Source organism: Macaca mulatta, chromosome 10 (assembly GCF_049350105.2).
Source record: "Macaca mulatta isolate MMU2019108-1 chromosome 10, T2T-MMU8v2.0, whole genome shotgun sequence".
Classification (NCBI taxonomy): Eukaryota; Metazoa; Chordata; class Mammalia; order Primates; family Cercopithecidae; genus Macaca; species Macaca mulatta.
The window spans coordinates 78,821,058-78,841,739 of record NC_133415.1 but is presented as its reverse complement, the minus strand read 5'-3'; the positions used below and the strand labels follow the sequence as shown (position 1 = coordinate 78,841,739).

The 20,682-nt window shown below is 44.6% G+C and overlaps 2 protein-coding genes and 1 non-coding gene across 4 annotated transcripts in view; 1 reads left to right on the top strand and 2 right to left on the bottom strand.

Annotated features, from left to right (window-relative positions):
- Window positions 1–1,592: 1,592 nt before the first annotated feature.
- On the bottom strand, window positions 1,593–17,644 carry PCNA (proliferating cell nuclear antigen). 2 transcript variants are annotated; one of them, XM_015149368.3, is made up of 7 exons: window positions 17,437–17,644; window positions 6,501–6,837; window positions 5,691–5,788; window positions 5,532–5,599; window positions 4,063–4,257; window positions 2,078–2,201; window positions 1,593–1,996 (listed from the first exon to the last, which is right to left on the bottom strand). In XM_015149368.3, exons 2-7 carry the CDS (start codon window positions 6,719–6,721, stop codon window positions 1,917–1,919), a joined length of 786 nt encoding a protein of 261 aa, XP_015004854.1. In that variant the 5' UTR covers window positions 6,722–6,837; window positions 17,437–17,644; the 3' UTR covers window positions 1,593–1,916.
- LOC114670682 (small nucleolar RNA SNORA26) lies at window positions 8,763–8,885 on the bottom strand. Its single transcript, XR_003720377.1, has one exon. It is a non-coding gene; the product is annotated as a small nucleolar RNA SNORA26 (small nucleolar RNA).
- A 55-nt stretch (window positions 17,645–17,699) lies between the features above and the next one.
- Window positions 17,700–20,682, top strand: part of CDS2 (CDP-diacylglycerol synthase 2) — a 64,908-nt gene continuing 61,925 nt past the window's right edge. Inside the window, exon 1 of the mRNA XM_015149457.3 lies at window positions 17,700–18,071. Within this exon, the coding sequence (XP_015004943.1) occupies window positions 18,015–18,071 (57 nt within the window). The 5' untranslated portion in view covers window positions 17,700–18,014. The remainder of the gene's footprint in view (window positions 18,072–20,682) is intronic.

Sequence of the window (20,682 nt, the reverse complement as noted above, 5' to 3'; positions counted from 1 at the left end):
CAGGCTAGAGAGCGCCATGGCTTCCCAGGGAGGCAGAAGCCGAGTCCGTCGCAGCCTCAGGACCAGAAGTCAGTGCGGCCAGATATCCGCTGCAAGGCGCCAGCCTTCCACGGGCGCTCGCCTTCAACACCCCACTACCACACTTCCCTTGAATAGCACACTTGTAAACTGTGCTGTCAATACCCCACTATACTTCCCTTGAATAGCTCCACAAACTTGTGCTTATTTTCAGGCCTTGTCCAGGTAAAAGGCCTGCCCACAAGGGACATTTTGCTGCACATGAAGCTTTTCAGAAAGTTGTTTATTAAGGTATAATTTATACACAAGTACAAATAGATGAGCTCTGAAAATACGTATGGTCCTAGAACCATCACCAATCTAGATGGAAATACATCCATCACCCCAAAATTCCATCAGCCTCTTTTGCAGCCTGTTTCCTTCTTCACTCAGAGGCACACTGTAGGAAAATGAATACTTACTACTGGACATGGTTAATTCTCATGTCCAGTAACTAGAACTCAGTCCAAGTAATTTAATAAAGAAACTAGTCATTTAATCTACCCAACAAAAATGCACTGGAAAAAAGGATTATGATAAAGCAATTTTAAAAAATGCTTGTTCTAAAGCCAAATTTAGCAGCGGGGGTTGTATACCTACTTTAGTGACACTAATGTAAGTTCTGATAACCTACTACTATCAAACCAGCCAAAAATATATATGTATTTTTGAGATGGAGTCTCACTCTTGCCCAGGCTGGAGTGCAGTGGCATGATCGCGGCTCACTGCAACCTCCACCTCCCGGGTTTAAGCGATTCTCCTGCCTCAGCCTCCCAAGTAGCTGGGACTACAGGCATGCGCCACCATGCCTAGCTAGTTTGTTTTTTTTTTTTCATTTTTAGTAGAGATGGGGTTTCACCATGTTGGCCAGGCTGGTCTCAAACTCCTGACTTTAGTTGATCCGCCTGCCTCCCAAAGTGCTGGGATTACAGGTGTGAGGCACTGCACCACGCAAAAAATTAATACACAGCACAGTTATCTTACAGCTATTAATGGGAATGTTTTTAAGTCTTTCTTCGTAACTTCAGGGCTTTTTCACTTTCTTGGTTGGATCCAACATCCATGGAATTTAAGACATCTTCATCCTTTATGTGAGTGAAGTTGCAAAAAGTGTATTTATAATAGAGAAATTTTGCAGAACCATACTCCTTGGGCCCCATTACAGATCTACTGAAACATCAAAGACTCTTGTAGGACTCCCTAGGCTAAAAAGAAACACTCCATTAACATCCTTATAAAGCCAACAAGACTTTGGGTACACGAAGCTTCTGAAGAGTATTAACTTTTGCCAAGTAAAACGAAATACACAGGATTTGTACTACTCTCACTTGTTCCTTGTCCTCAAATTGGAATAACAAGTTTGACAAGCGAATCCCCCTAAAATATCTAGTAACCTACTGTATTTGAAATCCTTTTGATCTCCATCAGGCTGCTCTAAACTGAAAAACCATTTACATGAAAGGGTAGCTGTAGCTGGGAATTCAGTAGGATACTTCCAACAGTCCTGGTCAAAATGAAGGCACTGCCCTGTGATGTTTGAAATTCAAGTAACTTTATTTAAATTCAAAAACAATTCTAAAACTGCATTTAGAGTCAAGACCCTCTTGTATTATAAAAATCACATGTATTTCTAAGAGACAAAAATACTTCTAGGTTAACTAGACCAGATCTGACTTTGGACTTTATTCTTTAAACAAATTGCAGAGAATAGAGAAAAAAATAGGTTATTTACAGAAAACAATATCTACATATGTACTTAAAAGTACAAATTTGGTGACAGAAAAGACTTCAGTATATGCTGGCATCTCAGAAGCAGTTCTCAAAGAGCTTAGTTTTATTTTCTTGAATTTTAAGAATGCCTAAGATCCTTCTTCATCCTCGATCTTGGGAGCCAAGTAGTACTTCAAGTGTCCCATATCAGCAATTTTATACTCTACAACTGAAAGACCGGAAGATAGTTAATTACTGAGGAGTATCACATATACTACCTACAAAACAAGGTTCAAATTTATTATCTTACCAAGGGGTACATCTGCAGACATACTGAGTGTCACCGTTGAAGAGAGTGGAGTGGCTTTTGTAAAGAAGTTCAGGTACCTCAGTGCAAAAGTTAGTTGAACTGGTTCATTCATCTCTATGGTAACCTACAAGAGAAAACAGAAGATTCATCATTGAAAAACATCAAGAAAGTTGCAATCTATTAGCTTGCATTTATAAAAACCCACAAACACTTTTATTAGTCACTTTGGAGGGAGCTATGAAAATTTTGAAGACTGATGCGTAAAGCAAAAGAATCGAGTATCTAGCTCGTCTTTCCTATAATTTAGATAACCAAATTATATAATATGGGAAAGCTTTTCTTTATGGAAATTCTTCTGATAAGCAGCTAATAAATGAATAAAACGTATTAATTTCAGCTCTGCAAACTCTAATGACTTAATGGATCTAGACAATGACTATTATAGCTGCTAACACTGCGAAGACATCCAGACCCCTTGTGCCTTCTACTAGAGGCACACACCACCACCTATAAAGTATTCGTGCTCTCTCACCCCCGCCCGAAACAAAACATCCTGAATATCATCAAGGCTCCAGGGCTATAGCTACCAGTCTGTAGGACACAGGGTGGAAGAATTTACGTATACACAGGAATGCAATCAGCAAAATCCAAACTCTGGAAAACTTAACAAATCATCTAATTTCTTCAACAAATAGACTGTAATGGAAGGGGAAGAATGAAATTAGAGGAAACCAGGCTAGGTGTGTTGGCACACACCTGTAGTCCCAGCTACTAGGGAAACCAAGGCAGGAGGATCAACTTAAGCCCTGGAGTTTGAGGCTGTAGTGAGCCATGACTGCACCACTGCACTCCAGCCTGGATGGACAGAGCAAGACCCTGTCTCAAAAACAAAGAAAAACAGAAAAAGAAAAAAATAAGGTTAGCAGAGGAGCAGAAATGTGATTCAGGAAACAGATAAAGAATCAGCTCCTAGCCTTTATTAATTAAAAAAAAAACAACTTCCAACTGAATTTTACAACTTTATTTAAACTAAATGTTGACTACCCATTCAAGGGACAAGAAAGCAATATATAGTATTTATTGTAAGCTTGTAATATGCCAGACACAGCATATGCTAAGCTCTTTAATGTTACCATATTTAATCCTAACAAGCTTATGAGATAAGGACCTTCGTCCTTGATTTACCAAGTTTTAATTTATGCTCAGGTTACCGAGTTTTTTTTTTGTTTTTTTTTTTAAGATGGAGTCTTGCTCTGTCACCCAGGCTGGAGGGGAGTGGCATGATCTGGGCTCACTGCAACCTCCACTTCCTCAGTTCAAGTCATTCTCCTGTCTCAGCCTTCCGAGTAGCTGGGGTTACAGGTGTGCACCACCATGCCCGGCTAATTTTTTCTATTTTGGTTAAGCAAGGGCTCTCTAAGTACTCTCAAAGTTGCACGGAGTCTGCTTTCTAGCCTTAGTGAGAAGTCTTCCTGTTTAACCTTTGATTCCTACAGCCTGTGACTTTGGCTAAATTGTCACTTAAGATTGCTCAGCCTGCTTCTCCACCTTTAAAATGGGCTACCAATTGGACCCACAACATGTACGCTAATATAAGGATTACATAAGCGCTCCTAACAGGTAGACTTTTACTCCTAACCATACCCTTCTATAGAGTTGCTGTTCTATGCTTATTTGGTAAGAGTAAATATCTCCAGAAAGCTAAAGGTTAGATGCCTAGCTTCCCAATCCTACCCTTAAGAGCCTGTGTGGGCTTGATCCATAAACCATTGTTCTGTGGTATGTACACGTGCTGAATTTGTATTCCCTTCTTGCAAATATAATTCTAAATTGGATGACACAAATCAGTTGCAGATTTCAACAGTATCTCAATTTTCAGAAATTACTTGGGATCCAATTCTGTCTACTTTTAATTTTAGCAATTAACCTAATAAGCAGTATTACAATTCTCTTCAAACTTTTTTTTTTACTTAAAAACTACTTACAGCTTCCTCCTCTTTATCGACATTACTTGTCTGTGACAATTTAATGTTTCCATTTCCAAGTTCTCCACTTGCAGAAAATTTCACGCCGTCTTTTGCACAGGAAATTACAACAGCATCTCCAATATGGCTGAGATCTCGGCATATACGTGCAAATTCACCAGAAGGCATCTTTACTACACAGCTGTACTCTTGTTCCTATTAAGAACAAAAATTTTCCAAAAGTTACTTGTTAGAAATTTAATGATTTGGCACCCTCACTTTCTTAAAAGGCAACATCTAAACAACTCAGAATCAAGATTTTCTGATTACTGACTCGTGTAATTTCTTAACAAACTCCACTCAAAAAAAATAAATGGCTATTAAATGCACTGCCCAGGGAACAAGCGCCTCCTCCTCCTCATCCTCCAGGGATAAAGTAAGAGAACATTAGAGTATGCCACAGAAATGATGACGGCGCAAGCAGGTCTAACTATTTTCTAAAAGAAAACGAGAGAATATGATATTAGGCATTTTCAACATTCCAACATTTCTTCTCTCCTTTGGTGTTTATAAACCTAACCTGGATACATTTCTTCTAAGATAGCTTTCAAACCCACTTAACAAAAATCAAGCATCGGGCCGGGCGCGGTGGCTCAAGCCTGTAATCCCAGCACTTTGGAAGGCCGAGACAGGCGGATCACAAGGTCAGGAGATCGAGACCATCCTGGCTAACCTGGTGAAACCCCGTCTCTACTAAAAAATACAAAAAAAAAAAAAAAAAAAAAAAAAAAAAAACTAGCCGGGCGAGGTGGTGGGCGCCTGTAGTCCCAGCTACTCGGGAAGCTGAGGCAGGAGAATGGCGTAAATCTGGGTGGCAGAGCTTGCAGTGAGCTGAGATCCGGCCACAGCACTCCAGCCTGGGCGACAGAGCGAGACTCCGCCTCAAAAACAAAACAAAACAAAACAAAACCAACCATCCTAGAAGGAAGCAAATTTTAAAAGAGGTTCATGGAAATTAATGCAAATAGACAACTGGCAGTAAACAATAAATTTAACCAGTGAGTTTTAGACTTGTGGTAAACAACTATCCAAATACTAAAATCTCTTTAAAACATGCACCAGTAGATATGTTTCTAGAAAAAGTTCTGTTATGAAGTAGGCTTAAATTATATTAACTTATCTTGACGGAGGAGGATCATTGAGGCCAGGAGTTCCAGACCAGCCTGGGCAAGACTGCCCCCACACCCACACACAAAAATAAAAAAATTAGCCAGGCGTGGTGGGACAGATCTGTAGTCCTTCCTAGCCACTTAGGAGACTAAGTGGATTGCTTGAGCCCAGGAGTCCCAGGTTACAGTGAGCTATATGGCACCACTGCACTCCAGCCTGGGGAAAAGAGGAAGACCCTGTCTGTAAAAATAAACAACATTCTATGATATAACTATCATGCCTGTGTACAGCAGTCGCTACAATCAGAAACTGATACTCACTGGAATTCCAAGTTGTTCAACATCCAAATCCATCAACTTCATTTCATAGTCTGAAACTTTCTCCTGGTCTACCAAAAAAAAGCAAATGCTGTTGAGAAACACTGGCACAGAGTTTTGATCTTCTGTAGCTTCATAACTCAGTAAAAAGGTACGACTTACTGGGTGCTTCAAATACTAGCGCCAAGGTATCCGCATTATCTTCAGCCCTTAGTGTAATGATATCTTCATTGCCGGCGCATTTTAGTATTTTGGACATACTAGAAGACAGGAGACACATGGTTTAAAATCAACACCATCTACTGAAGGTCTGTATTTCTAATGCAGTTAGAAGGGGTTACCACTCTCACCCATAGGCCGTCTCAGAACTGGTGGAGGGTAATTGCACTGCTGGAGGATGCGAATATTAATGCAGACATTTTGGGATGCATCTGGCAGTATTTATACTAAAATACCACCAGCAGTTTCCCTTCTGGATAGAAACAATCTCCTGCCACTAAGTAGGATGACAGGCTGACACTTTTCTCGCAAGGGCACATTATAAAGCATTTAAAGTCAATCGCGACTGAGCCGGGAGGATCGCCTGAGCCCAGAAGTTGGAGACCAGCCCGGGCCAACACATCGAGACCGTCTCGGAAACAAAAAAGCCACAACTAAAGCGTCCATTCAAGGCCAACAGGATTTAGTGAGCAAAAGCTCTGGAGCAGTGTTCCTGGCACTGCAGAAAAACCAGTCATTTTCCCGCCACCACCCGCTTTGTGACTTTGGCGCGAAAAAGCAGGTTCGCGCAGCAGCCAGCGCGGGCTTTTCCGAACCGCGCGCTCAGCTGGGCCCCACCCCCCTGCATGGCAGGCCAATGAGAAGGTGCGGATGGTCCACGCCAGCCAATGAGGGCTCGGCTCGGAAGCGATCCCGCCAAACCCCGGAGGTGGGGGTGGGCCGGGGCCGGCTTCTCGACGCCGCGAGGCTCACCTGGTGAGGTTCACGCCCATAGCCAGGTTGCGGTCGCAGCGGTAGGTGTCGAAGCCCTCAGACCGCAGGGTGAGCTGCACCAAGGAGACGTGGGACGAGTCCATGCTCTGCAGATTTACGCCGCTGGAGCTAATATCCCAGCAGGCCTCGTTGATGAGGTCCTTGAGGGCCTCCAACACCTTCTTCAGGATGGAGCCCTGGACCAGGCGCGCCTCGAACATGGTGGCGGAGTGGCAGCAACGCGGCTACAGGCAGGCGGGAAGGAGGAAAGTCTAGCCGGTTTCCGCTTCAGGAGCCTCAGAGCGAGCGGGCGAACGTCGTGACGAGAAGCTGAGACCTAGAAACAGAACTACCAGTCTGCTACGCCTGCAACCGTTTAATGCCGCCGCGTCCGCCAGCGCGCGCTCTTACCCTGCGCCGCGTTGCGACGTCACCACGCTGCCCGGCCCACGGCCTGGGCGGGTTAGAATTTAGGGCCAATCGTGCCGATGCTCCCCGCGAGGCCCGCCCCCTAGGACATACATTGGAGGAAGCGGGTGCAGGGCGGGGCAGCGTCCCGCAGGTCTCCCCGCCTCTTCGCCTGACTCCTGAACCTGACCACTGAACAAGTCCGGGCATATGTGGGGATCCGGCCCAGGCCCCGGTTCGTCAAGCCCCAGCTTTATGGTGCCTCCTCAGCCTCCAGCTCCGTGGGTAGAAAGTTTCCAGCCACGAAAGTGAAAGTGAAAAGCAAATCCAGCCTACCGGGAGGAAAAGCCTCCTTGTAGCCTGAAGAGTACAGCTGCTGCAAATATGCACTTTATTTTTCAATTACAAAAGTGATGCGCTCCTAAGTGTCACACCATAAAGAGTTATGTTAAACTTAGCTCCCTCTCACCTCTTAACATTCCACTGCCAGCTCTTATAATCACTCAATCGTTCCTTGTATAAAGCTTTTAAAGCTTTTTTGAAAGTTCGAATACACTTTTTTTTTTCAAAATGCACTCATTCCGTAAACACTTCGAAAAAGTACTTAATAAAGTACATTTAATTTTATGCCACGTACATCTTTTTTATATCAGTACCTCTTTAAAAGATAGCATCACATGTATGTAACTTATCAATCTCCTGTTAATTACAAACACCTTTGAGCACTTAGGCAATTTTGGTGCTATCAACTCCTTGAAGTAATACAGCTGAGTCAAAGAGCGTACACATTTAATTTTTTTTCTTTTCTTTCTTTCTTTTTTTTTGAGATGGAGTCCTGCTCTGTCATTCAGGCTGGAGTGCAGTGGCGCGATCTCGGCTCACTGCAACCTCCGCCTCCCAGGTTCAAATGATTCTCCTGCCTCAGCCTCCCGAGTAGCTGGGATTACAGGCGCCTACCACCGCGCCCGACTAATTTTTTTTTTTTTTTTTTTTAGTAGAGACGGGGTTTCACCATGTTGGCCAGGCTGGTCTCGAACTCCCGACCTCAGGTGATCACCCGCCTCAGCCTCCCAAAGTGCTGGGATTACAGGCATGTGCCACCATGCCCGGCTAAATTTTTGATAAATGTTACTAAATCTCTAAAAGTTTGCAATTTACATTCTAGCCAAGACTGTGTATGAACATGCTCATTTATCTTTATTTTCCTAACTACAGATATTAGCAATCTCATTTTTTAATCATTGCTCATCTGTGTCAAAAATTCAATTTTTTTTTTTTTTTGAGACAGAGTCTTGCTCTGTTGCCCCGGCTGGACTGCAGTGGCACTATCTCGGCTCACTGAAACCTCCGCCTCCCAGGTTCAAGCAATTCTCCTGTCTCAGCCTCCCAAGTAGCTGGGATTACAGGTGCCTACCACTACACCCGGCTAATTTTTGCATTTTTAGTAGAGACGGGGGTTTCACCATGTTGGCCAAGCTGGTCTCGAACACCTGACCTCAGGTGATCCACCCGCTTTGGCCTCCCAAAGTGCTGGGATTACAGGCGTGAGCCACTGCACCCAGCCAGAAAATTTCAATTGTTACAGGATGGACAGGGTTTGTTGTTTCTCTCCTGCTTTGTTTACACCATTTCTCTTTAGTTACTTTTAATATCTTGGTCAGTGGAATTCTTTAGTTTTTCTACCATGTATCTAGGTATGGATTTAGTTTTATTTATCTTGTTGAAGGAACTGAAGATTCATTTCAAGTCTTACATATTCTCAATCATTATGGCTTCAAGTATCTCCTCTCCTTAGTCTATTCTTTATCTCTGGAATGCCTTTCTTTCCTTTTTTTTTTTTTTTTTTCCTAGTTCGGCTATGACTCCATACAAGGTTCTAAGAGGAGTTTCACAGTCTCTTCCCTGGGTTTTGTGGAGACTTAACTTTATCCTTCTGTATCAGCCTCTTAGAGCACTGGGTCAGCCTTAAAAAGGAACAGGAAAGGGCATTTCTGGTATTTCTATTATAAGATGCCTTCAATTGTAATGTGTACAATTATTTTATGTAGCACAAGAAAGAAAACTGTCAAACTATTATTTTTTAGAGAGGGGGGTCTCCTTTTGACACCCAGGATGGAGTGCAGTGGCCAGATCACTGCTCACTGCCACCTCCAACTTCTAGGCCCGAAGGATCCTCCTGCTTCCCAAATAGCTGTGACTACAGGGGTGCACCACTGTACCTGGCTAATTTTTAAATGTTTTTGTAGGGAAGAAGTCCCACTATGTTGCTCTGGCTGGTTTCCAACTCCTGGGCTCAAGCGATCTTCCCAGTCGGTCTCCCAAAGTGTGAGATTACAGGCATGAGCCACTGTGCCCAGCCTCAAACTGTTATACAATGCTTTATCACTTAGAATTTCTTTTTTTCCTTTTTTTTTTTGAGACGGAATCTCGCTCTGTCATCCAGGCTGGAGTGCACTGGTGCGATCTTGGCTAACCGCAACGTCCGCCTCCTGGGTTCAGGCAATTCTCATGCCTCAGCCTCCCGAGTAGCTAGGATTACAGGCAAGCGCCATCGCACCCGGCTAATTTTTGTATTTTTAGTAGAGACGGGGTTTCGCCATGTTGGTCTTGAGCTCCTGACCTCATGTGATCTGCCTGCCTCCCAAAGTGCTGGGATTACAGGCGTGAGCCACCACGTCAGGTCTATTTTGTTTTAAAATAACTTTTAGACTTTAAAAATATTAAGACATTCCTACTGTTTCTCCACTCAGTTGCTGATACTGCTGTTTTTCTGTATAATATCCTACTCTGTGTTGTCAAGGGTATTGATGATGCAGCATTTTTCAATAGTGCTATTCTATTGTCTCTCGAATTTCTTGCAAGCCTCTGCTACTCATTTGTAAGTTTTGATGTTGGAACTTTCTTGCTTTATGTGTGATGGACTATCCATTTGCATACATCTCAATAGCAAAACATAGTACGGCATCATCTGTTTGTGGGTATTTTCCTTTCTTGGGTCCGTTAAAATCTCAGTTCCTTTGCAAAATGTGGAATGTGTTCATTCCTCCAGTGAGGAACATTTGCTTCACTAAAAACAAATGCATATGCTCCACTACTCTGTTTCAGTTCTGTCTGCTTACATAATATCATTTTGGTTTAATGCCAAATCACAGTGTAATAGATTTGAAGACATTTTAATGTCAATTAAACTCTACCCATGTGGGACCCGCGATGTACGTGAATCTGTTTATTTCTGCTATTATAGAAGTGATGTGCTCCTAAAACTGTCAGATGATAAAGAGGTGTACAGTTACGTTAATTTTATGTTAAACTGAAATGAGGACATAAACATGCCTATGACTGTGGTCAGAGAAGGCCTCTCTGAGGAGGTAGCAGCTTATCAGAGAAGGCAGCTGTTTGGAGAGTTGGAAGAAAGCTTTCTAGGCTGAGAGAATAGCATGATTATAAAGGTCAGCATACTTGGAATATATTCAGACAAGTTTGATGTGGAACTCAGACTGATGTGTCTGAAGCAAGAGTGGTGCAATGTGAGGTTGCAGAGAGGCTGGGGTGAGCTCTTGCAGGACTTTGTAGGCTCTCTAAAAGTGCAAGGGAATGTGGTCAGCAGCAGGTCTTTGATGTGATCCAATTTACATTTTAAGCGGCTACTTTAACATAGAGTAAAGGTACTATTGGATCAGTGGAAGAATGAAGTAAATTTTGATCAGATAATTGGTTAAAACTATTAGAAAAGAATAAAAGCTGTAGACTTTTCTGGATGGGCGTGGTGGCTCATGCCTGTAATCCCAGAACTTTGGGAGGCTGAGGTGGGTGGATCATCTGAGGTCAGGAGTTCAAGATCAGCCAGGCCAACATGGTGAAACCATCTCTACTAAAAATACAAAAATTAGCTGGGCGTGGTGGTGCATGCCTGCAATTCCAGCTACTAGGGAGGCTGAGGCAGGAGAATTGCTTGAACCTGGGATGCGGAGGTTGCAGTGAACTGAGATTGCGCCACTGCACTCCAGCCTGGGTGACAGAGCAAGCCTCCATCTCAAAAAAAAAAAAAAAAAAAAAAAAGACTTTTCCTGATAATTATTCACTAGAATAAATTCTAGATAAATAATTCAAATTCAAATCTTAACCCAGTAGGAAATGGAAAAATATTTTGGTAAATATTCATGAGATCTTCCTATGGGTTCTAAACATAAGAAAAAACCCATAAAACATAATGAATGACTATACAAGTTTTAAGACTTCAGTATGCCTCAGAGGATTATATTGGTTAGTGTAGTTTAGGTTTCAGTGACAGAGACTCAACTTGAATGGATTAAGAGAAAAAGAAAATTTATTCATCTAAACAAAAAGCCAGAGGTATCTGGCCTCCACTGTCCAGTCCTAGTCTTAGTAAATAAGTAAAGTTTATTAGCCACATTAATAAGCAAAGAAATGTAAATTCAATGGAGACAGAATTTTAACCTATCGAATTAAACCTATTAAAATCATGTGAACACCCAGTGTGTTAGGAAGGATTCAAGGAAGTAGGCACTTTAATACATTGCAAGTGGGAGTATACATTGGTATAATTTTTCTGGTGGAAACTTAGAAAAGTGTATCAAAAGCCTTAGAATTTTACTTATTCGTAGACAGAGAAATTCAATCTCTAGGTTTTTTTCCTACGGAAGAAATCAGGGGAACTTACCAAGATCAAGCATGCTTAAGAATGTTTCTTGGGCCAGGTGCAGGGGCTCGCGGCTGTAATCTCAGCACTTTGGGAGGCCCAGGTGGGCAGATCACCTGAGGTCAGGAGTTTGAGACCAGCCTGGCCAACATGGTGAAACCCCATCTCTACTAAAAATACAAAAATTAGCCAGGCGTTGTGGCAGACGCCTGTAATCCCAGCTACTCGGGAGGCTAAGGTAGGAGAATCGCTTGAACTCGGGAGGTGGAGGTTGCAATGAGCCAAGATCACGCCATTGTACTTCAGCCTGGGCAACAGAGCGAGATTCTATCTCAAAAAAAAAAAAAAAAAAAAAACCCACCAACAACAAAAGAATGTTTCTTGGCTGGGCATGGTGGCTCATGCCTGTAATCGCAGCACTTTTATCGCAGCACTTTGGGAGACCAAGGAGGGCAGACTGCTTGAGGTCAGGAGTTCCAGACCAGCCTGGCCAACATGGTGAATCCCTGTCTCTACTACAAGTACAAACATTAGCTGGGCGTGATGGCACACACCTGTAATCTCAGCTACTCAGGAGGCTGAGGCATGAATTGCTTGAACCTGGGAGGCAGAGGTTGCAGTGAGCCAAGATAGTACCACTTTCCTCCAGCCTGGCTAACAGGGCAAGACAGTGTCTCAAAAAAAAAATAAATAAATAAAGTTTTTTACAGAATTATGATGATGATTATTATTTTTGAGACAGTTTCTCACTCTGTCATCCAGGCTGAGGTACAGTGGCACAATCTTGGTTCACCACAGCTTTGACTTTCCGGGCTCAGGTGATCCTCCCACCTCAGCCTTCCAATTAGCTGGGACTACAGGTGCACACCACTATCCCAGCTAATTTTCTGTACTTTTTGTAGAGATAGAGTTTCACCATGTTGCCCAGGCTGATCTCAAACTCTTGGGCTCAAACGATCCTCCCACCTTTGCATCCCAAAGTGCTGGGATTGCAGGCATGAGCCAGCATGTCTGGCCTCTTACAGAATTATTAATAATTCCCCAGAAATTGGACATAACCTTAAGGTCTAACAATATTTGCATTTGTTAGGTAAATTATGATAAATTTGTAAAACGGAATATTGTATAGCCTCTAAAGTACCATTTGCAAAAGGCATTTAACGATAAAGAGAAAAATCACATTATGAAACAGAATAAACAAAGATATTCCAATTTTCTAAAACTGTTATATCTAGGTATATGTGTACAGTAAATGGAATGGAAAAGCAAGAATATAAATATTAACATCTGTGACTGATGGTGCCACAAATAATTTTAATTTTTTCTTGTACCTTTTTGTAGTTTTCTATACTTCAGTAAAAATGTATTGTTGATCAGAAAATGAATACTGAGAGAAAATGCTGTAAAGTATTTTATGTAGTATCTGGCAAATTTCTTCACAAGGTAATATGTATCAGAATTATTCTCAATCCTGGCTGCACTTGAGACTCACCTGGGGAGCTTAAAAAAAGTCTATTCCACTCGGCCCTCCTCCAGAAATTCTTACTTACTTTAGGGTGGCCCCTCCATCAGTAGTTTTAGCAGCTGTCCAGATAATTCTTTTTTTTTTTGAGATGGAGTTGCCCAGGCTGCAGTGCTGTGGCGTGATCTCTGCTCACTGCAACATCTGCCTCCTGGGTTCTAGCCATTTTTCTGCCTCAGCCTCCCGAGTAGCTGAGATTACAGGTTCCCACCATCAAGGCCAGCTAATTTTTGTATTTCTAGTAGAGACGGGGTTTTGCCATGTTGGCCAGGCTGGTCTCGAACTCCTGACCTCAAGTGATTCACCCACCTTGGCCTCCCAAAGTGATGGGATTACAGGCATGAGCTAGTGCGCCCAGCCTTGTCCAGGTAATTCTAATGAATAATCAGGACGGAGACATACCTTACAGCATGTGTGGTCAATAGATGAATATTTGTGCTTAAAATCACCATGTAGAGTACTGGTTCGAAAAAGTGAGGCCTCCAGTTTGTCAGAGAGAAGACTGACATCATTCAGATTCTATATGTCATAATCTAATAGGCCTGTAGGTTTATGGGAGTGCAGGATTTGCATTTTTTGAAGCTGTAAGAAGTTTGACAAAGCTGGGCATGGTGGTTCACCCCTCTAATCCCAGCACTGTGGGAAGCCAAGGTTGGTGGATCCCTGGAGCCCAGGATTTCGAGACCAGCCTGGGCAACATGGCAAGACTCCATCTCTATACAAAAAGCAAAAATTAATTGGGTGTAGTGATGGCGCCTGTAGTCCCAGTTATTCGGGAGGCTGAAGTGGGAAGGTAACTCAAGACCGGGCAGTGAGTTCAGCTGTGATTGTGCTACTGCACTCCAGCCTGGGCGACAGAGCAAGATCCTGCCTCAAAAAAACAAGAGTTAGACAATTCTGCATAGCTTATTCTCACTTTCACTTTGTATGTCATTTCATTAAACTGAATAAGAAGTTTTAGCTATCTGAAAACATTTCTCAAACTAAGAACTAGAAAGGCAATATAAGGGGCAAGAGAAAGAGCAGATCAGATAAAGCCTGATTTTGTGTATCAACAATTCTTCAGACCAGTCACGGTGGCTCACACCTGTAATCCCAGCACTATGTGAGGCTGAGGCAGGTGGATCACTTGAGGTCAGGGGTTCAAGACAAGCCTGGCTAACATGGTGAAACCCCATTTCTATTAAAAATACAAAAATCTGCCAGGCGTGGTGGCACATGTCTGTCCTCCCAGCTGTTTGGGAGGCTGAGGTGGGAAAATAGCTTGAACCGGGGAGGCAGCGGTTGCAGTGAGTTGAGATCATGCCCCACTGCACTCCAGCTGGTGGAATGGAGTGAGACACCTTGTCTCAAAAAACAAAACAAAAAAACAAAAAGAAATTCTTTTTCAATGAATTTATTGTTTAGTGTTCAAGGAATGTTTAGTGACAATTCTTCCCCTCTTAAAAGAAGGGAAATCACTATTCAGGGAACTGAAGAATTGTCATGCCACTTGTACCATTGTAGTTTTCCAGTATCAAGATGAAGGAAGGTGTTTTCATTATAGAATTATAATAGCTATAGCAACAGCTGCCCAGTTATACTGAGCTTGCAGTCAGCCTGCATATTCTGGGGGACCAGGAATCCCATGCTAGTGACTTCTGTTAATCAACACAGCATCTAAAAATAATGAAACTAACCAAGGAGTGCAATGAAAAGAAATCACTGTGTACAAGATGTGCCCCAAGCCTGGAGGAAAAAGTTAATATAAGTAACATAACAGAAAAATCAAGAACAGAGGAGGTGCAAGGTAGTGTAAAGTAACAAAATTCTTTTAGCTGAAGGTGGAGGGAGACTTTTACTTTTAATTTCTTTCTACAATTAAGAGAAAGGCCTGACCGGGCGTGGTGGCTCACATCTGTAATCCCAGCACTTTGGGAGGCTGAGGCGGGCAGATCACGAGGTCAAGAGTTCAAGACCAGCCTGGCCAACATGGTGAAACCCCATTTCTACTAAAATACACAAAAAATTATCCAGGTGTGGTGGTGTGCACCTGTAATCCCAACTACTACAGAGGCTGAGGCAGGAGAATCGCTTGAACCCAGGAGGCAGAGGTGCAGTGAGCCGAGATCATGCCACTGCACTCCAGCCTGAGCAACAAAAGTGAAACTCTGTCTCAAAAAAAAAAAGAAAAAAAAAAAAAAAGAGAGAGAGAAAGGCCCTAAGGCTTGCCTAAAGGCCTATTAGCATGACTTCCGCCAGACTTCCATCCACTGGCTTCAGGAATATACTTGATCTGAGTTCCATTAACCTGAGAGGGCTGAGTGTAATGGATGAGAAGTTTGTTCAGAGCACATTTCAGGATATTATCCATCCTAGTAATCACACTGTGCATTCTATAATTCTGACTTACGTGCATTGGTTCTCCAAGCCTCCTTTTATTAGGCTGGATTTGAAAAGGAACAGCTGAGTTTCTAGAAGGACTGACATGACACTCACTTAGATATGACCTTTCATAACTATGTGCCCCTAAAGGTGAAGTTCTAGACACTAACATCTTCACCTGTCTTAGACGATCATCTTGCTCGAATGCTGTGGCTCATCCCTGTAATCCCAGAACTTTAGGAGGCCTATGTGGGAGGATTGCTTGAGCCCAGGAGTTTAAGACCAGCCTGAGTAATAAAGTGAGACTTCATTGCCACACAAAAATTTAAAACTTAGCTGGGTGTGGTGCTGCACACCTATAGCCCAAGCTACTCGGGAATATACTCACATAGAAACCAGGAATATATAATGCTGTTTTTGGAATTCTCACTACCTGCCCCAAAACTCACAGTTCAGGTCAAAATTACCAATAGGAGATTTTAGCCAGGTGTGGTAGCTCATGCCTATAATCCCAGCACTTTGGGAGACCCGGGTAGGAGGATCTCTTGAACCCAGGAGTTCAAGACCAGTTTGGGCAACATAGCGAGACCCTGTCTCTAAAAAAAAAAAAAAAAGAGAAATAGGCGGGGCGCGGTGGCTCACGCCTGTAATCCCAGCACTTTGGGAGGCCGAGGCGGGCGGATTACGAGGTCAGGAAATCGAGACCATACTGGCTAACACGGTGAAACCCCGTCTCTACTAAAAATACAAAAAAATTAGCTGGGCCTGCTGGCGGCGCCTGTAGTCCCAGCTACTCAGGAGGCTGAGGCAGGAGAATGGCGTGAACCCGGGAGGCGGAGCTTGCAGTGAGCCGCGATTGCGCCACTGCACTCCAACCTGGGCAACAGAGGGAGACTCCGTCTCAAAAAAAAAAAGAGAGAGAGAGAGAAATAAATTAATTAAAATTTAAAAATTGAAAATAAGAAAAATGTAAAATTATATTTTTTTAAAAAAGGAAATTGCAATTCTTTTGTGTGCAAGTGTCTCATTGTGAGATTACAATATGCTTAAACTGGGGACCCAATGTTATACGTGTTTTACATCACTTACGGGGCAGTGAATAGAAAAGAACAGGAAACACCAAAGGCAATGCTGGAGCAACACAAATTTTAATAAATTCAGGCAGGCAGTATAATATGGTCGTTAGAGTGTCGGCTGGTAACAAACCTATTTGTGTTCTAATTCTTGCTAGGCACTTTCTAGCTGGGAGACCTTGGCTAAGGTACTTTTAAAAGTTTTAAATCCATCCAAGTACTTAAGATGGATGTGTCAAAGACATACATGATGCACAGTAAACAAAGTAGACAGCACTTCTGTCCCAAAAAAGGTCTTTCCATAGTCCAGAAGACAAATTTGAAAAACTGAGGAAGGGCGGGGCGCGGTGGCTCATGCCTGTAATTCCAGCACTTTGGGAAGCCGAGGCGGACGGATCACCTGAGGTCAGGAGTTTGAGACCAGCCCAACAAATATGGTGAAACCCCGTCTCTACTAAAAATACAAAAGTTAGCCAGGCGTGGTGATGCACGCCTTGGAATTGCTTGAACCCGGGAGGCGGAGCTTGCCGAGATCACGTCACTGCACTCCAGCCTGGGCGACAAAGCGAGACTCCGTCTCAAAAAAAAAAAAAAAAAAAAACCAACCAAACCAACCAACTAACCAACCAACAACAACAAAAAAAACACTGAGGAAGATCTTAACTGTAAAATGCAAATCATACCCACTTCCAAGCCATGTGTGGATTAAATGAAATAAGCCAACTAAAGAAATTACTCAGCTCAGTGCCTAGTATACAATTAGCGCTCAATAAGTACTAGCGACCGCTTGGCAAAGCAACGCAGATTGAAGTGTGGGTTTCATTTCTCATCATGTGATAGGTGATAAAATGCTCTTAATCAGGTCGGCTCACCTGGCCTCTCCATTCGACCTAAATAACATCTACTTACTTGCGTAAGGGAAGAGCACTGGCCCAGGTCAGCAAGCATTTGTCCTCCGGGTGGCGCCTCTCGCCTTCAGTAACCCGTCACCTCCAGAACCAGGGCGCCAGCTCCGGCCATCCGTGGTCAAGCGGGAGCTCCCATTGGCTAATCGCACTCTGAAACGCACGCCTTTTCCCGGCCCTGGCGGTGCCGTCCAATGTGCGCCTCTCGACTCTGCTCCGCCCCGCCCCCGTCGCCCCGCCTCCCTGTCGTATTTGCGCCATTGGTGGATCTTCCGGACCGTGATGGCGACGCTGCGCATGCGCATTCGCTCCGAGCCCTCCTCCGGGGAGAGGGAGCTCGCGGGTCGGGGCTAGGGAAGGCTGACCTAGCTCGGCCCGGGTGAAAGGGCGGCGACGGCACTGGGTGGGGCCGAGCTCCAGGGCTGGCTGCTGGGCTGCTAAGAGAACTGTGAGCCGCTCGGAACCGCGCGCCTCTCGGGCGGGGCGGGGCCGGCTGAGGGAGTCCGCGCGTGCCCGCGCCGAGCTACCTGCTCTGGCGGCTTCGCTGCTAGCTCGCGGCGACGTCGGGCCGGTTTTTCCAGGATGACCGAGCTGAGGCAGAGGGTGGCCCATGAGCCGGATGCGCCACCCGAGGACAAGGTAGCGGCAGCGTCGGGGTGGGCGCGGCCGGGATAACAGCGCGTCCGGGAGGCCCGCGGGGGACGCGCGCAGAGGGGTCGTCTTGTTCTCTGACCTTTTGTCGCAGCCGACGGCGGACCCGGGCCCGGGTAGCGCGAAGGGTCCTCGGGTGCCCGGCCCTCGCGGCGCGCGCGTCAGGGGTCGGCGGGTCGGGGTCCCGGCTCAGGGTCTGGCTGGAGTGGCTCCCCCGGGGCGCAGGAAGGAGCTCGCCAGGAGTGGCGTACGGCCTCCTGCCTCGCTGGGCTGGCTGCGGGGATTCCCTTCTGCCCTAACTCCCTGAGGCCTTCCTGGAGGTGAAGATGTACAGAGCCTTCTTAGGGAGGCGGCTCCTCTGAGCGCAACTTAGGCTCTCCGTTCCCTTTTACAATATTATTATTTTGGGAGGTGGGGGAATCAGGACAAGGCCATAGCATTTGCCTCCTGGGAGATGTAAATCCCTTCTTGGGCATGAAATCATCAACTTTGAGCAGAGAGGTGTTACGCAGTGAGCCAGCCCGTCATCAGCAGGTGTTGGAGGGCGTCCTCCCGGTTGATGGGTTTCCTGCACCGTGTGGGCTCTGGTGGGTAGGGGAGGAGAGTAGGAAGGAGGCCATCTTGGCAGGGACAGTGGCCCTGGGTGGCGGGTGGGGGTGACGGGTGGGGGAGTACACTCCTTTGGGTGAAGTGAAAGGTCTGTGTAGGGGAGTTAAGGAAGGTAGGGATTGGTTTTATTGCTGTGGAGGTTGAATGGCAGTGTAGGACTTTGTAGCAGTAGTTGTGCTTTCCGAGATAGCAGTGATCAGGAGCCCTGTATTTGGAAAACTGCTCTGGCAGTGATGTATATGGACTGAGGGAGCCTGGACCAGACTGAGGGAGCCTGGACCAGACTGAGCGAGACTGGTTCACTCAGGGATTGCCCATGAGTGACCTTTTGGCCCACATGTTGTCTTAAAAATCAGAAAATTTATCCTAACAATCTAAATTTCTTGCCTGTCTTAGATAATTGGAGGGTCCATCATCACTTTGTCACCCGATCAATGGTTGGCTGGAGCTGAGGATTATCTGTTCCCACCAATCCCTGTTGCCTTACACCAGGCTCACGGCTTCCCCTAATGCAGCCTGTGACTTTTTGATGACTGGACGCAATGGACATTAGGGAGACACGAAGAAGGAAGAAAACACAAGATTTGCTGACAGGATGTCAACAGAGCAGTTACACTAGGAGGAATGTTTTGGGTGAAAGATAATGAGATTATGGGTTTTTTAAAACAACTTTCATGTTATTGCAGTTGACAGTGGACCATCCAAAGATAACTGTTCCTACTGATTTTTAGAACATATATTTTGGCCAGGCACAGTGCTGCACGCCTGTAATCCTAGCTTCTAGGGAGGCTGAGGCAGGAGGATCGCTTGAGCCGAGGAGTTTGAGACCTTGTCTCAAAACACAAAAACATGTTTTGGAGAAAATTTAGGACTGGGGCTGAGGATTTAGCAGTCGCTTGCAGAGACAAGATACTTTGTTTTTTTTTTTGTTTGTTTGTTTGTTTTTTTTTTTTGAGACGGAGTCTCGCTCTGTCGCCCAGGCTGGAGTGCAGTGGCACGATCTTGGCTCACTGCAAGCTCCGCCTCCCGAGTAGCTGGGACTACAGGCGCCCGCCACCTCGCCCGGCTAGTTTTTTGTATTTTTTTAATAGAGACGGGGTTTCACCGTGTTCGCCAAGATGGTCTCGATCTCCTGACCTCGTGATCCGCCCGTCTCGGCCTCCCAAAGTGCTGGGATTACAGGCTTGAGCCACCGCGCCCGGCGAGACAAGATACTTTGAAGTCTCTAATTTTTCATTTGGCTATCCTGGTTCAGCCTGAAATAATTCTGACTCACCTTTTACTGCTAGTTGATAAGTATGCAGATGTTTGGAGGCTCTGTAGCTCTGTTTAAGGGTGAGATCATACTTGATGTCAGTGGGACTTTGTGGACCTAGAAAGTGTGAGGAGAGAGAGAAGAAAGAAGGCATGATAGCTGGTGGGCCATGTTTTTGAAAAGCTAACTATGTACAATAATTAGAATGTCAAAAAACAACCTTGGGGTTATGATATGCAGCATAAAGATTCTACCCTCCTTCCCAGACTTGTTAGATCCATCCCCCAGAGATGAAGTGCTAGTTGAACCATCTTACTTTCACATGCCATACTTTAGACAGGGAGGACATGAGGAGCTGTCCAGCTAGAGGTGCACTTACATCACTTATACAGTGACAGAATGCCTGGGGTCATGAGGTCCATTCGTGGCATGTTGTTCCCTAAAAGATAGCTGCTGTGCACTCTTTTAAAAGTTTGATGTTTGTTACCGAGAACAAGAAAAATCAGTTCCTCACCCCATCATTCAGAACTTCTGAATTGTCACTGAATTATCATGTATGGGATTTTTTTCTTTTCTTTTTTTTGTTTTTAGACGGAGTCTCTCTCTGTCGCCCAGGCTGGAGTGCAGTGGCACGATCTCCCAGAACCTCTGCTCTAACTTCCAAAACAAAATCTCCTGAAATGCCAACTCAATCATAAATTTTAAGATGCCAGTCTTTCAGACCACATCTCATCC

Bases quoted from the DNA above. Each gene is read 5' to 3' on its own strand.
- PCNA (XM_015149368.3), bottom strand. From the start codon at position 6,721: ATGTTCGAGGCGCGCCTGGTCCAGGGCTCCATCCTGAAGAAGGTGTTG. The intron at 5,789-6,500 runs GTGAGCCTCGCG...CCTGTCTTCTAG, and splicing joins ATGGGCGTGAACCTCACCAG to TATGTCCAAAATACTAAAAT. The intron at 1,997-2,077 runs GTAAGATAATAA...CCGGTCTTTCAG, and splicing joins GTCTGCAGATGTACCCCTTG to TTGTAGAGTATAAAATTGCT.